The following is a 16,385-nucleotide window of genomic DNA, read 5'->3' on the forward strand; positions in this document are numbered from 1 at the left end:
CAAGTTCAGTTGGAAAGGTTTAACAAACTTTACTTTGAAAGGCTACTACAACAACACAGCTTATAATTGAAAAACAGAGGTATTCAGGGTGTTTATAAAGTTAGATAGTACACATAAATACCATCATTCCCAGTTTCTCCGTTTAACTTCTGTAGTTGACAGGTCTACTTGCACTAGGAAGTCACATTTTTTAACATTTTTGGGTCAAGTTCAGACCAATAAACTCTAAACAAGGGCTCCTGATCCTGAGCAGGAGGCTCTATAAATCACCCTTAGCCCTTCACCGAATTCAGGACTGATCCCTTACATGGCAGAGGTCACCTCCTGCCTTTCAGCAAGGTCTTTAATCAGGGCTGTGCCATGTCCCCGCAGCGCTGGGCCAGCGGGGCCGGCCGTGCTTGGTACGCAACCGGCGCTGGTTTGTGAGCTCATGGCTCAGGCCCACGGCTCCCCAGCCAAGCTGAGTCATCCTCACTCCGCTCTCACAGCCGGGACATTTCATCCACTCCTCTAGCCACCCCCTCCATGCCACCTTTGGGATTTGCTTCCCACTGCACAGCTCTAATCCTCCCTGCCTGCCTTTGCCACTCCCTCCCATTCAGGATCTCTTCTCCCACTCAGTATTTCCACTCCTCCAGTGCCACGAGACCCTCCTGCCAGCTCCCCCAGCGCTCTCCAGTTCTCCTTCAGTTCCCTTGACTGCTCTTCCCAATCCAGCTGATACTGTGAGGGATAACCTGCATGTCAGAGAATCACTGTGTGCAGTGTATGAAGCCCCCAGCTCTGGAGTGCTGGAATATTCATGCATTCATGCCTGTGCTCTTTTGGCTCCAGTGCTGTTGAGGACTCGGGTTGACTTCAGCATCGTACAAGAAAACAAAGGACTGAGCAGTTAAAGCAAAACACTAAAAGCCCACTAAACTGTGCCCAAAGCAGCTGGTGCCTTGGAGCAGCTGCTGGCTCAGCACCAAGGGCTGGTGGGGGAGCCTTCTCCATCACTGCAGAAATGCACACGTCTGCCAACCAAGAGAAATCCTAATGCACATTTGAAACTGAATAAATGCAAGGCAACTCACACTACTTTTAACAGTTGAAGTGGAGATTCTGAATTGTATATTCACTCCTCTGAATAGTCTAAAATTAAAACTCGATACCCTTCATAATCCCCAAGAAACTAGGAATGAAACTCAACTCTGACAGAAACAAGCACATGAAAGCCCTGGACTAGACCGTCAGCTCTTGGCTCCTATTCTCAACTCCACCACTGGCATATGAGGTGATAGAACATTTCAGCTGGAAGGGACCTGCAATGATCATCTAATCCAACTGCCTTAACTGCTGATCTAAATTACTTTCCTCCCTCCATAGCTCAGTGGGAAATAGCATTATCACCCTCTTTGATAAAGTGAGATCTGCTGGGAGAAAGTACAACTGGGTTTTATTTTTTAATTGTTTTCTCCACAATTACGTATTAGGATCCTTTCCTCCACCCCATCACAAATCACACACTTAACAAACGTTTAGACAGCTGGTGCCTAAGAGTCAAAGCCAGTTGCTCTCTCAAAGGCCAAAGTGCCTCACTGAATTGGTGTCAGCTGGTACTTAGTAGGATTTTTAAATTCAATTAAATTAAGAGACAAGCTGCACAGATTAGGGCTCTGCTAGAATCAGAAAGAAATCTTAAAAAGCATAAAATATCTTTACATTTATTAAGCAAACTCTGCAGTCTTTTCTTGTTATATTCTTGTTGAAAAACAGAACATTCATAAAGTATCATGAAAACAAGAAGCAAAAAAACCTTAAGGTCCCAAGCAATGGGACTATCTCCACACTCACCCTGCTTTTAACTTTCCAACACAAGCAGCAAGACACAGTTCACAGCTAGGCTGAAAATGCAGTGTTCAGTGCACATGGCCATACTGCATTCCTAGCAACCCAACCCACCACGGCCACTCCTCCCTTGTATGTTAGGATAAGCAGGTTAAATATACCCTCAGAGGTACAGACAGTGAAAGAAAGGCCAACATAGTTGAACAGCTCTGCTAGGACTTCCCGTCTGGAAAACGACCACTGTGCTGGAACCCCTTGGTTGTCCAAAGAGTCATTAATTCCCTTCCCCCTTGTGCACAGCAGCCCGAGCCTGCAAGGGTTAACTGAGCCTGTGTGCTCTCACCCCTGGGAAGCAGCTTCCAACAAAGCCAAGAAGCAGGGGACCAGGACAGCCAGCTCTGCCCCTGCAGCAGAGTCAGAGCCCAAAGGATTATTTCTTGGCATTGTTGGTTTGGGTTTGGCTTTTTTTTTTTTTTTCATTTTGAAAATTGATTTGGGGATTACGAACAATTATGCTCTTGCACATTAATCGCTGGCATCTAAAATTTTCACATGAAGAAACAACACATGGAAATATTAAAGCACTCATCTTATGGACATGGATCCGAGAACTGTTTAATAGCAGTCAGTGAAGGGGTAACATTGTGCTTTTAATCTACAGTTTAAAAATAATGATTTGTATATCTACGTAGTAAAACAATAAAATTAAGAACAGAAACTGGTATTAGGAAACAGTGAAAATGTAATAATTAAACACATGATGCTTTTCAAAGCTTTATACTTAATGAGCCTAAATAGACACCTATGGTTAGGAGGGTCTTAAAAAAATAATAAAAAAGAGACTTATTTTCAATTTTTTTTCCTTTTCAAATTTTTTTACTATACTTATGCTTTGCTTTGGTGTTCTCTCTGCTGCCAACTTAATGCTTTAACAGTATGTTTATGCTTATGTTCTTTTCAAATGCTTGGCATTATAGTGAGATCTCATATCTTTCCTCAAATTAAATTTTGCTCCACATACTCCACATGTATACAGATGAACATCCCTGTGCTGCTCCAGTTGCTCATTATTTGGGAATATCTGAAAGCAGACCTGGCATATAGTCTCTCCAGCTGATAAGTGAGATATCATATGCCGTACATGGTCATGTTTTCGGAAGTTTCCTTGATCACAAATGGAACAGACATACCTGGCCATGCCTTTGTGCATATCATTGTGGAGCCGCAACTGGCGCTCTCTTAAGAACTGCTTCCCACATGTCTGACAAACAAACTGTTTTTCCTTGGTATGAACGGTATAGTGTTCCCGCAAGTGGCAACGCTGATAAAATCCTTTCCCGCAAAGGTTGCAGAAATGCTTACGCCTGTGATCCCTCTCATTCTCTTCCAGCATGGAGTTCTTGAACAGATCTTGCTCCAGGCAGTTTGACATATGTTCAACCACTAGGTTTTCAGTATCAAAACGCTGGCCGCAATTAGGGCATCGGAAAGGACAGGCAGAATGCTTGTATAACTGGTTTTTTTGAAGGCTGTTCATTTGGAAGTGACTGTCCCTGAAGTCCTCTAGCATCTCTGCAAACATCATGTCCCTTATTTCTGACTGCTCCTCGGGGTTTTCTTCCAAGTCCATTTTCTCCTCAGAATTTCTGATCCCATTCATGGTCAGATCCTGGGGTTCTCCACAGGTCTGTGCATGCTCCTGTAGCTGCTTGCCTTTGACCAGTATTTGACCACACTTGCCACAAGCACATATATTTTCTATGTGTTTGGATAAATAATGAGAGGACAGATCTTCCTCAGTGATTGTTAGCCCACAAAGTTCACAGGGAGCATTCTCCACATCTTCCTGCACTGAAGAAGCCTTGCTGTTAAGGTGCCGTGGACTTTTCAAACACTTTCTTTCATCCTCATCCATGGATAAGCGAGGCTTTAGAGTCTTCCGAGCATTTCTCTTCTCTCTCATCTCTTCCTCAACGTAGTATCTGTAAAGCGGCTCTTCCTGTTCATCATCTAGGTCATCGTTGTCAGAAGACTCATTGCAGTCTTTATCTGCCACCTTGATAATATTAAAATCCTTCAGCTCATCCGTAGGATTGTCCTCTGGCTCCACCTTGATGATAATCCTCTTCCTCTCAGAGGCTCTACTTCCTTCTTCACCTGATGTCTCAGAGGCAACAGTGCTGCTTTTTCTGCTCGTGATGTTTGACACGGGAGACGATGAATCGTCCGCAGCATGGTTCGAGTCCCCCTTGTATTTTTCTGTTTGTGTGGAAATCATTTTAGAAGTAGAGTTCTTTTCACTAAAGTCTATTTTCTCAGCACTGTAGTACCTGGCACTTTGGTAGGAATGCCTGTTGGTGCATGTTAACACATGCTCATCCAGTAGCTTTTCACAGCTAAAGCTAAACCCGCAGCTGTCGCAGGTGAAGCTCCTTCCAAACCGGCGCGAGTGGGACACGCGCTCTTTTGTGTGAGAGAATTTGGACGTGGTGCTTTTTTTGCAGACATCAAACAGTTGCTCGGGGAAGCTGTTGAGGTGCAAAGTTTCTTCCTCAGGCTCTTTGTTATGGGATGTATTTACCGTTGAACTTGGTGGCTCCATGCCCCACCTGTTTGTTTCACTGCCATTTCTAGCAAGTGCGTCTTCATACATTCTCACACCAAATATCATTTTATTAGTCTGCGTGCTAGAAGCAGGAGATGAACATTTTAAACTAGATGAGTCTGTGTCCTGTATATCTTCTAGACACTCAGGTACATTATACAGCTGTAAATAGTTCATGGCCACTTTAAATTGCTCGAAATTGGCAGGGGCTGTCATAATTTTTCCTAAATACATGAACTGTAAAATGAGATCAAAGCATTCAGCGCTAATCTTCATGTTGCTTAGATTCAGCTGGGCTGTAGTGTTTTGATGGTTCATAAAAAACATCCTAAAATAGGCACTGCAGGCAGCAAGGACTGCTTTATGTGCTTGAAAATAAATATCATCGATAGCGATGCAGCAGTCGCACAGAAAGCCCCACTCTCTTTGCTTGTTTAGCTGCTGAAGGACATAGTTGCTATGGCTGGTTTTTGCCATCTTGTACTTCGATTACAGCCCTGCATAAAGAAAAAGGTATCTGTTAAATCATGAGCACAAAACCCAAAGCCTACTTCAACGTAGGGAGGAACTGCCACCTCTTTTCTCTCTAGATCTTCCTATTCTGCCAGTCTGCAGCACAGCTTCCTGTCTGGAGATCTCTGCTGGTAACTACTTCTGAATATTGATGCCAGTGAAAGTATCCATAATTCCATGTGCTCACCACTAGACTTACAAGACTAGTAAACTAATAAACATAACCAGCACACATGTCAATCAGAGCTGCTAGAATATAAATTAGCAAATATATCTCCAAGTCCTACAGCCAAGGTTTTCAGATAGGAATTCTGAATGCAGAACTTCAAAAACTTCACAGGGTAGACTTCTGTAAGATGGCCCCAGGACAACACCTATACAAGGTTGTCAGAAACCACTCTTCAGTCTCAACTTGCCTTTTTACCTGTCAGTCCAACGGGCACATGATGCAACACACACACTGGAAAGCAGGCCAGGCTCAAACTGGTCTTTCCCTCCCCATTAAGGAAATTAAGAGACAACAGAGCACCCACACAAGCTACTCCACACATTTTGCTCTTTGTGGCAGCTGAGGGACCATCTCAACCTTCTCTGCAAGGCGTCCTGCAAACCAGGAACTGCAAACTCAAACGCCTTCTCAGAAGCAGAGGGCAGCCCAGCTGCGGTGGCACGTCCCACGTTCGAGCCCAGAGCTGCAGATGGTGACCAGGCGAGCTGCGTGACAGCCACAGGGACTGCAGAGGCAGGAAGTGGTGCACGCCGTGCCTCCAACTGCTCTCAAAACCACTCGTTCAGAGCGCTGAAATGTAACCAAAACACGTAGATGGGAAACCGGACAAAGAAAAACTCAGCAATGGAGAACTGAGAGAGCCAGAGGTGGAGCCACGGTGAAATGAAGCCTCAGCAAAGACTGGAGAGAAAGGTCTGCCAGTGCTGAGGGTTGTTCTGTGTGAAAGGACTAACTCATCCTCAAGAGAAAAGAGGAATAAAACATCATGGTTTATGTTAACAAAAATATCCAGAAGAAATGCAGTGTATACAGGAGATGTGAGTTTGATTAAAGTCAAACTTCACCAAGTGTGGCCAGCACCTAATCACGACTCGCTTTAGAAAACCTTTACTGATACACATAAGCTGTTCTAACTGCACAGGCTGAGGGGGTAAGGAACCAGAAGAGGGTATAGAGAACACCCTAATTGAAATGAAAAACATAAAGCAGTAATAGGATTCTTAACATTTTGAAAGGTTATTGCAAACAGTACAAATAACTGAATGAGGTTTGTGCAAATAAAGACCAGGCTAGCAAATAATATATACTAAAGGGCATTTTATGACTCAATGAAATGCATGGATTGATTTGCAACCACTCTTTCAACTGCCCAAAATTTAAACACAACACACACACAAATGCTCCATTTTTCTTCTTATTTTCCTAACAGCTTATATCTCCTAGGGGGAAAAATGGGTAGAGAAATTAAATTCCACAATTAGTGTCGAATTCGCAAGTCATAGGCGTTGCCTGGCTTGTTAAGCAGCAAACCTAGAATTAAGTCCCCGTTCTTCATTCCACAAAGGACTGCCACGGCAGAAAGGCTCCCAAGATCTCGAGAAAAGAACATGCTCACCCCACCCAGCAATACTCCCTGCTGCAAACTCACACAGCAGTTCCTATGGATCACCCCCAGCATAAGATCTTGTCTGGCAACAGGATCCTTGAGATTTGGGTTGAACTACCCTGACAAAGAGCATCTGAATGGCAGCTGCTCCTCTCCTCTCAACCCAACCCCCCACACCCAGAACTCCAGGCTAGCACCCTACCATAATAATTCTCAGATTGGTTTGGCCCAGTGATGTCCACTGCAGAAATGCAACTCATTGCATGGAATTAATTTCTCTTTTTTACTAACTTGCAAGGCAATGGCTTGGAAAGTAGGAGAACCTCTGAAGCAGCTCCACATCTTTTCTACAGAAACTGATTATCGTCTGTGTCACTGGGTGATTTCAGAAGTTTCTGTGAAGAACAGCAAAGCTCTTGACATCAAGTAATAATAAAAGTGCACTTCATATTCTTCCAAGTGGTAACGTGTTTTGGGTTTGAGGCAATTCATTAGATGCTTAAATGTTACTCAATCTATTGTATTAAGAATGGCAGCTGCATAATGATAAAGAATTAACTTCAACTTCCACATTCTAAGAGTGAAAACCAACGAGAAAATGAGATGATCCCATTAAAGCACCACTGGCCTCTCGATGTGAGCTGCCAACACGACAAGAAAAGGCTCAGGACAGCTCATGTTAACTTCCCCATCCTCATAAAGAGGCAAGTTCAAAATGTTTTATTTAACTGTGGTTTTTTTACACTAGATACACTCCACTGTGCCCTCCAATAGAAAACCAGCAATACAAACAGCAAGCCTGTACAAAACAGGTGGTCACAAACTATCTGCAGGCACCTGCAGATGGGGTCGTTTCCAGATGGTGGGAACAACGAGTGACAGCACACCAACTGGCCTTTTTCAAGTCTTCTTCTTTGAAAATGGTAAAAGATATTTCTCCTTTCGACAGATGAACTCCTGCAAACCTTTCAGCACGTGGATCCTGATGTGCAACAATGACCCACTGGCAATGCCATCGCTCAGGGAAAAATGGGTGGAGCATGAGGCTGCTTGAGCAGGATGGCAAGGTTTTGGATTTGACACATCCTTGGTCTCTACCACAGTAATACTACATGTAGGGATTAAAACAGAGTGTATGAGGTGATTTATGCTAATGACAGTCCTGGCATCCTGCCTCTGGATGCTGTATTAACCTGCTGGATGTAACTTCCCACCACAAGAGTCTGTGTTGGGCTATTTAAAACTTTGACACATTTCAACCAGCAACAGCGAAACTTTCCTTCTGAAACCTTGGACTGATTACTTTTTTTCCCTCCTCCACAGAAAACCTCAGCCAAAAGGGTTCCAAAAATGAGGCTAAGAAAAAGCTTTCATGTATGCAGATTATTATTTTTTCATTTAGAAATTAAAAGTTTCTCTTCCAAAATCTTTGAGGAGATGCTTTATGTGGGAGAAAGCGTTATGACTTTAGATATGTTGTCACAATATAAAAATCTGCCAGAATTTGGCCAAACTACATGCTTCAGGGGGAGAAGATACAAATTATCAGTTTATTCACACTTAAGACTTTGTTAGTTATTGAAACTTCAGATTACAGCCTTGCTGAGAACATTTCATCTTCTTGCAGCTGCTTAGTAAACGAGGGCTTGTCTGAGCCATCCACAGTGAAATCTCCTTTTGCACAGAGCTCTGCCATGGTTTTAAACTACAAAAGGGTTGATTCAGATAGAGGGAAGAAATTTTTTATTATGAGGGTGTTGAGACGCTGGCAGAGGTTGCCCAGAGGGGTGGTGGATGCCCCAAACCTGGAAACACTCAAGGCCAGGCTGGATTGGGCTCTGAGCAGCCTGATTTTGTTGATATCCCTGCTCATTGCAGGGGGGTTAGACTAGATGGCATTTAAAGATCCCTTCCAACCCAAACCATTCCATGATTCTGTGTGCCACCTCCACAATGTCAGAGCTGACACCAAAGCCTCCTGGAGACTGCTCCACAGACAGCACGACTCGCCACGGGGTCTCAGCTTCCCTTGTGGCAGCTGATGGAGAAGATGCCCAGCTCTGGCTGAGGGAGAGCCAGAGCCAGGAGGAGATGTAGGGAAAACACAGAGAGATTGGGAAATGTGAGGAGGATGTGATGGAAACCCTCTGGAAATCTGGAGAGAAGAAAAGGGCAGGCTGGGAGCACAGTGCTGAGCAAGAGAAGGGCACTGGGATTAGGAAGCAGCAGTGGGAATTAAAAATGGGTTCAATAAGTGTCTAAACAAGGGAGGAAGCCATTTGGACAAGGGGCTGGGAAGAGCCAGGCTGCAGGGCCTAGGGCAACAGGGGTAAAAACCACAGACAGGCTCTTCCTGGGGGATGGGTGGAAAACAATTGCAGCATTCATGCCTTCAGAGCAGGAACTGCACCCCAAATTCCCAATCCTGACATCCCTTTGCCATCAACAAGCAGAACAGGCTTGCTGACAAACTCCTTCCCAACAAGAGCAAGCTCTCAGAAAATGGTAATTCATCATTACTTTGTTACTTTAATTGCTAAAATGGCAGCAATCTGCATTTATCCACTCATGTGGGTGGATCCGTACTGCAAACTATTTTTGAAGTTTGCTTTAGAAAAAAACCCCAGTTATTAGAATGAAAACAGGTCTTTTTACAGAAAATTCAAGGTATACACATATATTATGTATATACCAAAGTATATTCTTCCATCCCTCTTACCAAAATTTCCCTTACTCAGCACATGCTCTGGGTCTGTCCAGGCCTGGATCTGAGCAGTACAAGACAAGATCCCTGCTCATTTGGCCAGCATTTGGAGCATGTGAACTAAATGAGAAGTGAGGGACAAAAAGGACAATCTCACAGCAATATCCACTGCTTGGAGAACATCATCCCATTGCTGTCACTGCCAGGACAAGAGATTGCTTTCTGTTTTGGTTTTTTTTTAATAAGCCTGGGTTGCATTTTTTGGATGTCCAATTTATTCACACAGGCAAACACCACTGGTGGCAACTGAGGCCAGTGGCAGCTATCCTCTGTAGGTATTAAACACTGAGTATCTTAGAAAATTAAAGCTTCATGCAGGTGAGTTTGTCAATCCAAATCTTTTAATTATTTCTGATCCTCTTTTTCAAAGAGAGGAGAATCACCAGCCACTTGCCCAGTGGACTAGCACACTTTGTGAAGTATCCAAATCCTGGAGGCACCAACCTCACAAGTCCATTAGGAACCCAAGTGACTCCATCTTCAGCAGTGATTGATTTGTGTGGTAAATGCAGCAAAGGCCACGTTGGAAGCAATCCTGAATCATGCAGAGGTGTTCTGAAAAAATGTGCTAGAAAAGCATCTGATATGAAAATGAAAACTGAAGGTATTTGACTTGGGCATTTTCACTCTGATTGCAAACTCCAAGTCTCCATATGCATTTTATTTCCCTAGTAAACATTTATTTTCACACAGCCAAGCTTTGATTCAAGCTACTTGTCTGCCATCAGACTTTTCTTTTGAAGCACCACTTAAATACTATTCAGATGTGACCATGAACAAGGTTAAGTTGCACTACTACACTAACCAATTATGTTGTTTTTAAGTCTGCTAACAAGAAAAAATAGATATTTACTACAGCTCCATGCCGTCATTTCCTCACACTCAAAAGTTTTCTGAGACATTTTAAAACAAAAGAAGCTTAAAAAGTCCTCAAGCAAAGAAGTAGTGAAGTTCTTTTGCTAACTTCTCTGTCTTTAAAACAGGCATACCACAAGGTTCAGAATTCAGGAGCCTTTCGGCTCCTAAAATTAGTAGGTGGTTTTCAAAACCCAGCATTTCCACTGCTGAGCAGGCAAAAACATAGCACTTACATGCTCAGTTACTGGCTTCTTTTCTTTGGAAACCAAGAACAGGCTGGACAAAAGTGCAATAAATGAGTGGAGAATTTGGTGCTAATAGAAAATGAGACTGGAAAACCTCAAGCAAACAACGCCCAGTTATCAAAAAAACGAGTGCACGAGGATCAGAAAGCAAATCTCCCATCACTGTCTGTCTCCATACCCCACCCTGGTGTGGCTTCCCAAGAACTCTTCCCCCTAATTTTGCCATTGTGGGCCACATCTACCAAAAAGCCTGGATTCCTAAATGACAGCATTGACATGCTGCAGAAAATCCTACAGAACGTGTACAAATTCTCCACACAACACCCAAGAAGTTTTTGTGTTCTGCTACTGCACTGACCACAGAGCTGTCAACAGGCTACACCTTTTACCTAGATATTCTCAATAGGAAGCCATAGAGATTGCTCTGGGTCCCTCAGTTTACACAAACACTGAAAAAACAGCAAAGAACTTGGGGCCAGGTGACAACTGTCCACCTCAACAGCGAGTATGCATCAGTTTGCATTGCAAGCACAGCCTTGATCATAAATTAAAACAGCTGTGGGAATTCCATGTACTGCCAGGGAAAATGTAATTAAGCTCCATTATTCAGGCTCTGAAGGACTAAAGGTATAATTTATCCTCCTCTCCCAGCCCTTCCAATCGCCTGCCTTTCAGGCATGTCAGTTGGGAAGATGATTCCAATGGGGCAGATATTCATCTTCAGACACATCCTGATGGCTGAATCAACTCATTTCAAACAGACTCCTGGACACTGTACAGGAACAAGTTTCATGGCATTTGGGCTAGATTTGAACCAGGGGAAGGGAAGATGCTCCAAAGCCTCCAGCATGAGCTGTCAGAGCTCCTGGATGCCCTGTTCTCCACTGCTCAGCCAGCAGTTCTCTGCTGATTCAGCAGCCATGCCCACAAATGAGAAACAGGCATCAAATTTTAGCAAGTTATGCTTCTCAACTGCTAAATGAAAATTAGTCAAGATACATTACATGGTCTTAGGTCAGAACACTCCTCAAAAGACAAGGAATACAGCTTGACAGAAAAAAATAAGAAAACTGAGTTTGTGCTAAAGCCCCATCTCAACTTCAAACAACTTAGATCAGACCTAGGGAGTAGAAGTCCTAGAGAGACCTTACGCAGTCCTTTAAAGTAACTTGCTAGCCACAAAGGTTGACTCTAGAAAGTCACAGTTATCTTTTATCTGGCACCTTTACAGTTGTCAGGCAACACGGTAATGATATGTTTAAAAGAAACTATTAGTGGGGAAAAAACTATGACACCCAATTAATGCTTTGCAGCAGAAAGATGAGCCTTTTCAACTCAGCTCTCCAAGTTACACCAACTTTCAACTTCTGGAGGCATCTTGGTGGTTTAACCACATCTTGAGACCCTCAAATGAAGTCCCAGGTGCCTTCCAGGAAAGGGTCCTTGGCTAAATACAGATTGCACTTCGGTGTAACAAGTTGCTGGATGCACACGAATGAAGCACGGTAACTTGTGACACACAGATCAGACTACAGGTTTTCTTGACTCTTCCTCATCTTAAATGTTCCACATTTTACTTTCAGCATACTAAAAATAAAAATAAAGCTACTAGAGTCTCCATCCAATGAAATAGGTCTAATATGGGGGAGAAAAAGCGACAGCCAGTGAATTCTGGAGTTTTGCAGTGACACTGTGTGCACAAATTAAAAATTACCAGACCAATTTGAGGATATAAATGGTCCTCATGCAAATTATGTCAGCTGCTGTGCCCACACACTGTGTCCGCAGCAGAACTCTTTGGGTGAGGGTGTTTACCCTTCCCAAGCAAAAGCAGGGCTGAATAACCCAGCTGCTGGAGAACCACTGCCCAAACTGAAAAATGAACACATGGCTTCTCACTCTACATGTGTGTAGGTCCAGGGCAACTCTAGTGAGAGGCCCAGCTGTAACAACTAAGAGAAAGGACACCGGGCTTGTATCAGGGAACTTTCACTATCTCAGTTCTGAGCAGCTATTCTATTTCCATCCAGCAGGTAAATAGCTATTGCAGCTTTGTCCATCCTGGATTTTCAGGGCTTTCCACTGTCAGCAAGAACAGGAATCTGTGAAAGAAGCAGCCACTAACATTCAAGTAAGAAAGCATCTAAAAACCCAAATCCCTGGTTGGCATGAGCACTCGCAATGTAATCGCTGCTAATTCCTGTGCCAGTGACAACAGTGGTTGAGTCTCATGAAGGGAAAGACTTGTGCAAGCAGAGCTCAAGCATCTGTTAAGTCTGTGATCTTATTCCACACAAAACTTTCTGGCTACTAGGAAGGAGTGTCTTCTATTAGTTCTCTGAGCTTCCCACACAGCACCACAATCTTCATTACCTGCATCCAACCCCCCAGTGGCTGCTGGTTCCCTGCTACCTCAAACATCAGCAGAGTGCAGCTAATACTACTTGTTACTCCTTAGGTTTTCTGGCCAGTCATCCAAAAATCTCTCCACAATCTTGTCAACTCGCTTTGCTGTTGCTGCCTAGGAAAATCTCTGCAACCGCTCGCGTTTGGCCGGTTTTCCCCACGGCCATATGGTCCCAACGCCTCTCCCGCCTCTCCTCCGCTCGCCATGAAAGCTTAACTTGTAATTCGGCAAAAACGAGAAGCCCGCATCCCCCTGCTCCCGGCTGCTCTGTGGGTTTTTCCAAGAGCTGTAATGAGGAATGTTAAACAAACACCTTTAATTAAAGGAATGTTTGTTTAGTGTAATTAAATGCCTAAGGAACACCGCACTGTTGCAACCCCGGATAGTTTTGCAGTGCGTGCTGTACCTTGCGATACTCGAGTGCGAGGGAAATAATGCAAGCAAGTGACAACCTGGCAGTAAACACCCAAATATTAAGCAGCGTCCAAGCCATGCTACCCGTTTACCAACGCCTACGTGTCAAGAGGAACCGGCACTCCTGTATCAGCTGAAACAGGGGGTAAACTTGAGAAACTGAGTTACAAAAAATCCTGAAAATAGAGAGGAATAAAAGCCCAGCCCCAAACTCACACCGCGTTTTCAGTCCCATTTCCTCTATTCTCTTCAACTACCTTTCTATCCGAGCAGAAAAGAGGAGTCCTTTGAAGAACGAGACTTTCGACACCGCTCCCAGAGCGGCACAGGGTTTGTTTTTTATGTGACAAAAGTATTCCCCTTCCTTTCCAGCCGCCTCCACGGCGATCCAGCGCACTGCCAGCCCCGAGTGAAACCCAAGTCTCCCGCCTGGCAGGGTGGAGCATTCCCTCCGGGCTGCAGCTCCGCTCCGTTTTTCGCTAAACTACCGCAACTCGCTCGAAGTTTTGGGGCGTTTATTTTGTGAAGACAAAAGGAAGAGAAGCGGCGGCACCCACGGCGGGGGCCGGGGCCAGGCGCGATAGCGGCACTCGAGATGTTTACCGCGACTTCGAGCCCCGGAGCCACGCGGGCGGCGCGGTGCCCTTCCCTTCCCTTCCCCGCCTCTCGCCCCTGCACCTCCCTAGGCCGCTTCTCGCTCTCCAGCGCGGCATCCCCCGACCCCCGCCCCGCAGGTGGAGCGCGCCCGCCGCGACCCCCGGAGAGAAGGAGGGAGGGCAGGAGGGAGGGCAGGAGCGAGCCGTAGCCGGACCCGCCGCCGCGGCGCCGCCGCTCAGCCCCCGCGCGGTCCCCGCGGCGCCGCTCCGCTCCGCGCCGTGCCCTGCCCGGCCGCCGGGCGCAAGGTCACCGCTCCGGCCGCCGGCCAGGGACCGGCCGCGGCTGGAAAGCCCCTACCTGGCAGCGCCGCCGCCACTATGGCGGGCCGCGCCGGGCCACGCCGCCGCTCGGCACTTCCCACCTCCCGCCGCCGGCGGAGCTGCGGCCGCCTCCCGCCTCCTCCTCCCCGGGTCCCGGCGGCGGCCCCCGGGCCCCGCTTACCGCGGCTCGGAGAGAGGCGGCGGCCGCCGACGGGGAGCTGTGTCCGCGCCGCTCCCGCCGCTGCTGCTGCTGCCGCTGCCGCCGCGGCTGCAACAAAGGACTTCCGCCCCGCCGCGCTGCCGCTGCCGCAGCGCCGGCTCCGCCGCGACCGCACGGAGCCGGACCCCTCCCCTCGGCGGCCGCGGCTCCCGGCGCCGCCGCTGCCAGCGCTGCTGCGCCGCCGCCAATGCCGGGGCCCGGCGGGCGGCTCCCTGCCGCGCTCCGCTCTCCTCCCATGCCGCCGGGGACGCGGCGCGGCGCGGGCTGGCGCTGCCGGAGCCCCCTCAGCCCGGCTCCTCCCCGTCCTCCGGCGGAGCCCCCCGCACCCGCGGCGGGGCCGCGTTCGCCGGCGGGCGCCCACCGGGACCCCTCGCTGCTCTCCCGGCCCCCCGCAGTCCGCCCCTGCCCCGCGCACCCGGGCTCGCCGCAGGGAACGGGCGGTCTCTGCTTTCCCCCCGAAGCGGCCGTGGCCGGTGCTAACGGGGAGGCTCCGGTCACCCGTGTGGGTGTCCGGCGATGGAGTGTCGTATCGCAGCCCCACGGCCCCCGCGTGGGACAGTTCAACTGCGAGAAAACCACTGCGAGCTGCGTGAGCAAGTATTTCCTTCTCGCTGCAATTTCACACGTTAATACCTCCGCCCTCCCTCCTGGAGCTTCACGGTGATGCAGGAGCACAGGGCTGGCAGCCACCGCCACGCTCTGTCACAGATCCCGAGAACAGCGCTTTTTTTCATCCTTCCAGGAGCTGTTCCAGGCCCTCTTCCCACCAGTGTCTGGACCTCTCCTGTGTGACAACATCCAGCTTCTCCGGAACCATCCCATGTGAGTAAGTGGGATTTCCGGCCCCCCTGCCATCTGCCGCAGATCTGAGAGAAAACATAAGCCAGGTCAGGCTTTCCTCCAGGTCTTACCACTTGACTTTTCCACCCCCAAAGTGACATTTGTCCTTCAGCACAAGCATTGTAAGTGCTTAATCCGCACAGCTCCATCATTCAGTTTCTGGAGATACCATTGTTTTTATGTTGCTGCAACTGAGATCCCTCTAAGTATCTGACAAGCCAAAGGGGCAAACTTAATATTAGCAAAACTAAGAGATTTTATTACAAATTTGAAAATGGCAAAAGTAACAAAAAAAGGCAACAAAATAAAATGCCACAATGTTAAAATGTACGGGCATCCATCCCTGCTTCAGTGACCCTGAAGGTTTTCCTGAGGCATCCCTCCTCTGTCTAAGCAAAGAGGACAAACCCAACTAACACAATCCTAGTTTCCAAATGGAGGATCAGCCCTTCCTCCTGGGTCTGTCTGGGAATTTTCTAACCACTACAGAATAAAAGCAGAGCTTTCAAAATATGTCTTTCAGAATGTGTCTAAAAAATCCCCGTTTCCCCTCTCACTCTCCTTCAGCCTTGCCTCAGGGATCTGTAGCAGTCCAAGGGAAAAAAACCTCTGTGCCTGTAAGACACCAGCTCCCACAGAAGGTGGAGGGACCCCCACATTACAGCTGCTTTGTAGGTTTTCCTGTTTTATAGGAAGTTAAATAAACGGCCTTCACAAGCCAACAGAGTCGTGGTTTTCAAATCACACTGAGAAGTTGCTTTTCTTATGGTTCAAGAGTCTTTTTCTCCCCACCTCTTTACACACCCCAGGGCAGCACAAGCCAAGAGCACCCATGAGGGGCTTGTGCAGCCTCTTGCTCTGTCCCATGTGCATCACACTGGGAGCTCCTGCCACCTCCGGTAAGGTGGGGCACAAGGCAGTCCCCCTTCCTCAGCACCCCCGTTCTCTTACTGCCTTCCCACCACACTTACATTTGCAATTTACTTTTTTTTTAATTATTATTTTCTGACCACAGAGGAGGAGGGAGTAGAAACACGCATGGAGAGAGCTGTGATTATGTCCTGATGTCTTTCTGACCCACCAGCATAGGCTGTGTCACTTTGTACTGGCTGTCAGTGACATCATTGCCTGTGTTTTACAGCAAAACACCAAATTC

At 46.9% G+C, this 16,385-nt stretch overlaps 1 protein-coding gene across 5 annotated transcripts in view; it reads right to left on the reverse strand.

The window, feature by feature from the left end:
- Positions 1–15,161, reverse strand: part of ZBTB1 (zinc finger and BTB domain containing 1) — a 28,787-nt gene extending 13,626 nt beyond the window's left edge. The window contains exons 1-2 of one of the 5 annotated variants that reach the window (XM_054635465.2): positions 14,351–14,489; positions 3,021–4,932 (exon numbers count right to left, since the gene is read on the reverse strand). In XM_054635465.2, the coding sequence (XP_054491440.1) occupies positions 3,021–4,912 (1,892 nt within the window). In that variant the 5' untranslated portion in view covers positions 4,913–4,932; positions 14,351–14,489. The other 4 variants (XM_077180794.1, XM_077180795.1, XM_054635463.2 and 1 more) reach the window with 4 other exon arrangements.
- Between the last annotated feature and the right edge of the window lie 1,224 nt (positions 15,162–16,385).

Source organism: Agelaius phoeniceus, chromosome 6, assembly GCF_051311805.1.
Source record: "Agelaius phoeniceus isolate bAgePho1 chromosome 6, bAgePho1.hap1, whole genome shotgun sequence".
Lineage (NCBI taxonomy): Eukaryota > Metazoa > Chordata > Aves > Passeriformes > Icteridae > Agelaius > Agelaius phoeniceus.